Here is a 7522-nt window from a genome sequence, read left to right on the forward strand (position 1 = left end):
TGATAGCGTGGTCCAGAGAATGGGTATGAAAAATACCCAGAGCCGCCTAACTCTGACTTTGTCTTCATCCATGTAAATCATCGTTATCTCCAACCCAACCCCAGATTTAACGTTGAATTTTTTTTCCAAGAGTAAAAAAAAACCTTCTTTCCCCTTCTGGAAGTAGGCAACCGGGCAATAATCGCCAGCCACTTCCAACCTTGTTCCTCCCCCGTTACTTTTGTTGTGGGCGTGTCGCAATCGTACTTGCATGAATTAAATCATCCTCCAGTCTAGAGAGAGAAAGAATAAGACGTCATAGGTTATCTGGATAAGAACCAATCTAGAGAGAGAGAGAGAGAGAGAGAGAGAGAGAATACGCCGGTCGATACGGTGGTATCCCTCTTAAGTTTCTCTCCTCATCAGTTTTTGTTCATGCGGGAAACTATCGACCCTGCGTGACCGCGAGATCTTCTTGACTAGAGCCAATAATTATTCCCAGCCGTCGGATCAGAATTCGGGAAACCAACGGCGGCGGTGTCCCTCTCCGATCGAACAGCTTCCAACTTCTCGTGATACGCTCCACCTTTACGAGCCTCGTTCTTCTCTCTACTTAAAAGCCCTTCTCCTGTAAACTATCTCCTGGACATTCGTCAATCAAAAGAGTCCAAGAAAGAGAGAGATAGGAAGCATGGTCATGATGTGGAAGGAGAAGAAGGTCTCGACTGAGGAGAGATCAAGGAGCCTGCCGAGGGACTGCCATCCGATCATCTCCAAGCTGGAGAGAGAAGTGATCCTAGCCGTCGATTCATCGACGGCGGCGCCGCCTCTTGAGAGGCTTACTAAGCTGGAACGCGTGTATATCGCCGCCGCCGACGTTCTCCAGCTTCCATGCACGCGGCGGGATCTCCGCCGCCGCCGCGGCGCCGCCGATACTCTCCTCGAGCAGCTGCTCAGCTTCGCCGACGCGTACGGATCGCTGCGCATGGCGCTTCTGTCAGTACAGGACCTCTCCAGAGAAGCCGAGGCGGCGATACGGCGGAGACACGTGGCGAGGCTCGGCGGCGCCGCCAGCTCTCTCCGGAGAGCTGCGAAGGAGATCGCGGCGTTGGTTAACAGTTTACCTCCGCCGCCGGCCGCCGCCGGAGACTTCGCGGAGATGACGACGGCGACGCTGTCGCTCTCGTCGTTGGTGTTTAACGTGGTGATCTCCGCCGTGGCGACGGCGGCGGCGGCGGTGGCGCAGCCGAAGGTCGTGTCGGTGGCGGCTCTGTGGCGGCGGCGGCGGCGGCCGGTTTCCGCCGCTGTCTCGGAGGAGTGGGAGAGGAGGGCTACTCTTGGGATTAAGGAGATGGAAGAACGATTGTTCGGCCTGCATAGCGCCGTCGAGAAGGTTTATCGAGCGTTGATCGCCGCTCGAATTACCCTCCTCAACGCCATTACTCTACCATGATCGCAAGAACACCATTTTTTTGCTGTTTTTTGTTTGTAAAATAATCATCACTCTTACTCCTTTTTTTCCTCATCTATCTCTCTACAACACTATGAGCACAAGAACACCATTTTTGGCTGTTTTTTCTTTGTAAAGCGTCATCGCTCTGCTCCTTTTTTCCCCATCTATCTCTCTCCTCCACCGTGATCGCAAGAACACCATTTTTTTGCTGTTTTTTGTTTGTAAATAGTCACCACTCTACTCCTTTTTTTCCCCATCTATCTCTCTCCTCCACCATGAGCACAAGAATACCATTTTTTGCTGTTTTTTCTTTGTAAATAGTCATCACTCTACTCCTTTTATTCCCATCTATTTCTCTATTCTCTGCATATCGCTCTAAATATTATCATTTCTACGCGGAAATCACATCGATGAAAGGATTTATAACGCCAGAAATCGATATTTTCTTGGGAATGAAGAGGGTATCGTACCCTGAAGTGTGAATTCATTTGTGGATATTTTTTGTCTGGCAAGGAACGAATCTTTGACTAACTTAGACAGTTACGTGTAGAGAGAGAGGCTGACTTTGTCGGTAGAAGGGACAAGAGTTGACTAACAATGGCTCTGACCGAACAAGTTACTCAAAAGTCAACGTGTGAGTGTATGTCTGTCTGTCATCCATATGAGTGGACAAATGATAGATGACTAGCGGAAGGAAACGACGGACAGGTAGACGGAGGATAATGGTACAAGGATGGAAATCGGGGAAAAGAGAAAAAAATGTTGAATAAATAATGTATTCTATATTGTATTTAATACATGACATTTAAATTTGATATACTCTACATATAATGTCTTGCAACGATGAGCATTGTAAGTACGATGGAAGCGTAGTTGACGAAGATGGCAACTGTCATCGACAATGATGAAGACAACCATCATCACGGAGGAAAGTGATTATCTCTAATGATGATGACAACTGTAGCCGATGAGGAAGGCAAGTATTCCTGATGACGATGACTTTTTGTTGATGATAGTGATACTGACTATTTACAACGATGTTGGTCATTGTTGACATCACCGACCAGGATGATGATTGCCATTGAAGAGTGCACCAACCGTCATGGAGAATAGCTTTTTATCAACAGCAACGATGATGATCGTTAGTAAAACAACAACATGATGGATGTATTATCAATGGGACAACTATCGCCGACAAGAAAGGCAATTGTCATTAGTGAAGATAGATGAATTCATTTTGATGCATTCAGTCATTCTTATTTTACGGTTATTTTGGTACCGTATTTTTTATATTATCCTAATTTTAAGGTGATCTTACAATTCCTGCATTAAATGGACCATTTCATTGGAAGAATTTTTTATTACAATGTTCTTCATATTTTATACTCCCAATTATTTTTCATGCAGATTATGTTTTGACACAATGCTTTTAATGGGTTGCAAAATGCTTTTGGCTTAATCCTTCACTATAATGGTAATTTAATATTTTATGGAGATAAATTTAAACAAAGAAAGAAAGAAAAAAACCATTTTAATAGACTCTAGAGGCCAACCCATGCTAAAAAAGGCTGCATATAGGCAAGCAAAGAGCACTCAAAACTGCTAGTAATCGACAAGCATAGGGACATCAAAAACATCACCAATCCAACACCAAGTGATGGAAATATATGTGGCCCACAAGTCAATCACACATTTCATATCTCGTTTCATGTTCATTAATAGAACATACACATTATAATGCACGTGTGATGCTTATAATGAACTCTATTAATACATGATCAGACGTAGTGAATAATGAGGAGATTGTAATACAGAGATCAATAGTCTTTAAGCATGTGTTATAAATATTCCTATTATAAGGATACTTGAAAGGGTATCAAAATATCCTAATAGAATAACACTATCTAGTCTCACTCATATGATGAGTATTGCTAGTCCCATAGCCATCAGTGTAGAGACACTAAGGATAGATAATGGGTACTCTTTAGTGAAAGATGATGGAAATATATGTGGCCGACAAGCCAATCACACATTCCATGTCTTGTTCTATGTTCATTAATAGAACATACTCATTATAATGCATGTGTGATGCTTATAATGAAGTCCATGAAGTCCATGTTTCAAAAAAAAATGAAATCCATGAATACATGATCAGACTTAGTGAATTATGATGGGATCATGATACAGAGATCACTAGTCTTTAAGCATGTGTTCTAAATATTCCTATTCGAAGGATATGCAAGAAGGACATCAAAGTATCCAGATAGAATAACACTATCTAGCCTCGCTCATATAATGAGTATGGTCGTTCTCGTAGACATTCATGTGGAGACACTTAGGATACATAATGGTGCTCTTTAGTGGAAAGAGTTCAGTGAATTGATCTGTATGAATCCCTGAATGGTATTATACCGAACTGTCAATCAGGTTAATTCACGTCACGTTTGTGTAAGTGGTCCTTAGACGTGAGACATCAAAGACGTCTTGTGGACAGACAATTATATTTTGACAATGACCTACGTGTCCGTAATCATGGAATTCTAAATAGTCTTAGTTCAGGTGCATCAAGAAGTTCTTGAAGATAATTGAGTTATCAAGATGGGATCGTCAACCCTCAGTATAAGAGGACACAGCTCAAGGAAGACGATGCGATGAAGTCCTTGGCCAAGGTAGAGAAATATCAGGAGAAGAGTTCTCTGATGATTTTCAAACGCATCAGTACTAACTTGGATGACCGATTAGTTGTCCTAGGAGCGTCAAGTAGATGAGGGACTATACATACATGGTAACCAAGGACGAATGGGTTCCATGAGTAAGTCGATATACACTCATTTGTATCTTCTAGAACACGAGGTGTAGCTTGGCACCCCACATAAAGGTTATTTGTAAGGCCAATAAAGATTCTTGGGCCGCTGACGTCATCTAGACTGATACATGGGCCTAGAGAGTCCACATGCAAATGGTCTTTGGGATGACAGAAGATATACTTGAGTTTTGGGAGTTTTTATGAAAAATACCCACTTAGTATAAATAGGGGAAGGCCCTGAACGAAATTAACCCAAGCCAGAATTATTCAGGGGCCTTCCTCTTCTTCTCCCTTCTTACCACACCCCCTCTCCATGCTCGATGCGATCGAGACGGCGTAAAGATGATGATGGAGGTAAAAAGGAGCTCGTCAACATGCCAAAGCTCCACTCCAATTCTGATGCGATCAAGATGGTGTAACAACGGAAATGAAGGTTGAGCAGAGTTCACCTTGGTGAAGGAGGAGATTCAACGTGCCAAAGTTTGTGCGGATACACCTTGAGGCTGCACACATGAGCAGCTTGACTTGTCTTGCTAGATGATCCAAGAAAACACCAATGTGACTAATTCATAGGTTGTTCGTTTTATATTTTTTGTTGATGCTATTATAGTTATGTTTTAAGTTTTCTACTGCTTGAAATCTTTGCGTTCATCCAGATCAAGGACTCAAGAACCCAACACTAAGGACCCATCAAGCCCCATAGAGCCCCAACGGCCACAGAGAGACATCAAAGGATATTTTTTCTAAAATAAAGAAATGGAAATAAATGGGATTTATATACAAACACATGTTTTTGTTTTTTCATATAGGGTTAACTTTTATCTGTTATGAAAATAGCAGATTGGTTGGTCTGACAAGAATAATAAAAGAATCACAACCCAACATGCCACAAATATCTAGAAAAGAACAAAGAAATATTACCAAGCTTTGAGCTGACCCAACCAGAAGCACGTGCCAAATCTGCATAATTGAAGTAAACAGACATAATCCCAGCCATCCAATCTTCTTAAGAAAGATTGGACAACAAGATTTGAGAAACATCTTTTAATTAGTTTCTTCCTTGTTTTTATGTCTAATTTGTCAAAGGACACTAATGAAGACATTTTGGCAATGCAAATGATGAATCAAATTACAAAGTGATGATGGGATGAATGAGTAGGCGCCAGACCATGCTGCCTATGTGTCTCATGAATGCGCTGGAGTTAAGTGACATGGTTGTGATTTAGCTGTAGTCATTGGATCCTCTTTAAAGGATGTTAGAAAGCTACGAGCAGATCCATCCATCTTCGCCCATGCCCATCGACTCCGTCAGACGTACGGTGGTTTCTGGCTAAGGGAGACTCACAAAGATGATCCAAGAGCACTGGAAGGATCCTCATGACTAGACTACCCCATCTATCGCATGATACTCCAAAAGCTTTAAAAGGGCCCTTAAATGCCAAAATTTTCCATCTATCGACAAACATTCAAATGACAGTGGGAGACCCTTTCGGTAGTTAGATAAGCCAGGGGCGAAGAGAAACACATCCCCCACTGCTTAGAACACCTATGATGACACTTTAGGAGCTTCATACCAACCTCAAAGAGCACCAGAACGAAGGAGCAGCGACGACAAAGAAGGGTCGATTGACGACACCCCCATCCTCAACTACCCAAATCATGGAGTGACCAGTGATGTTATGAACTTCATGCATAGATATTATTATTTTTTATAAAAAAAATTGATTATAAATCTCATTTCCTAGTTTGGTCTCTTTAAGACATTTTGACAAATACTTACCGAGCACCACAACTTCATCCGTTATTATCCTGATTTTTCTTATAAAGAATATTAAAAATTACTTATTGAATATATATATATGCATATACAAGCTGTATTCCATTATCTACCCCATAACCATATCATAACATAAATACATACCTCCGTAATTACTCCTATTAGTCTCTTCTATATACTCCTATCCTCCCCCTCTTTATCTAATATTTAATTTTTTTAGAATTAAATAAAAGATGTGCTCTCCCTACTTCCCTTAAACTTACAGCCTTATTCTATATAAATTTTAAAATAAATAATACATTTTCCCTTTATATCGTAATTCTTATCTCCTTTTCATTTTCATCATTCTTCTCTTATCTTTCACTTAATATAAATACATCTATCCCTATCTTGGTAATCTCAATGTGCTACATATAATTTAATTCTCAATTAAAATAAATAATCCTACTAAAAATACATTCTACTAATAATATAGCCTCAATTACTATCTCTGCAGCTTATTACTCTTAGATGTTAATAGAAAATCTAAAAGTAACTCTTCCACTAGCTATCATAACATATTCCTTCTTTATAATAATGTTTATTATTATAATAGTATAAATATATTTCAATAATGTTTATTATAAAAATTATTCATGACCTCTAATATCTATAAAAATAGTATTCTAGATAATAATATAATTTATATATTATCTTATGAATACCTTACCTCTGCCTTCCCTAATTCCCTCCAACCCTTAATACTTATTTTTACTTACTAATCTATACCTTATCAATATCATATACTTAATATTACTTAATCACTTATTTTATCCTACAACATACTTAATTCCTTTTATTACTTAATTCATTCTCATATTTTCCTTAACTGTAACTCAAACATTTGGTCAAACTGTAAAGGCCAGTCCCTATGGAGACAATCCCACTCCTACTATACATATTTGAGTGATTTTCTATAATCCCAAATTTTATTTGATTTAGGTGAAGTAAATTGAAACAACATTAAAATTAACTCCGCAATTTGCCTCCATCAAAGATGCAAACTACTGACGGCCACAGTTTTTTATGACGATAACGCTAGTAACTATTTTTACTGTTTTGATGATTATGGTGGACCATATTAATGGAATTGTCATTGAGAAGGACAATAAATATTATCAATGAAAATATCCATTAATGAGGACAAAAACTGTTATCGATGAGGATATCGATATTCGATGAATACTTCTACTTTGATCATCAATGGGGATGAATACAACAATAGCCTTGGCACTTATTCATGTCAACAACAACATCGACGCATACCATTATTAACATCACTTGTCAAAGCCGTGGAGCTCTACAAAGGATAGATATCTTTGGGATTGTCCCAGCCCCCTTGATCAAGGAAATTCAGGAAAGGGGGGTTGCCATGTCCCTCTTTTTATATATCCTTGTGTTTTCCACTCAGGATGTGCCCATTCAAAGCCTGTTCCTTATCGTATTTAGAGGGGTTTTACTCCCTCGA

The 7522-nt window shown here is 39.7% G+C and overlaps 1 protein-coding gene across 1 annotated transcript; it reads left to right on the forward strand.

The window, feature by feature from the left end:
- The first annotated feature begins 356 nt into the window (after window positions 1-356).
- Window positions 357-1771, forward strand: LOC144711747 (uncharacterized). The gene has a single exon (XM_078585769.1). It carries the CDS (start codon window positions 671-673, stop codon window positions 1430-1432), a length of 762 nt encoding a protein of 253 aa, XP_078441895.1. The 5' UTR covers window positions 357-670; the 3' UTR covers window positions 1433-1771.
- The last annotated feature ends 5751 nt before the right edge of the window (window positions 1772-7522 follow it).

The sequence above is a fragment of the Wolffia australiana genome, chromosome 14 (assembly GCF_029677425.1).
Source record: "Wolffia australiana isolate 7733 chromosome 14, ASM2967742v1".
Lineage (NCBI taxonomy): Eukaryota > Viridiplantae > Streptophyta > Magnoliopsida > Alismatales > Araceae > Wolffia > Wolffia australiana.

What these genes read in the sequence shown, in the direction of transcription:
- LOC144711747 (XM_078585769.1), top strand. Translation starts at nt 671, where the DNA reads ATGGTCATGATGTGGAAGGAGAAGAAGGTCTCGACTGAGGAGAGATCA.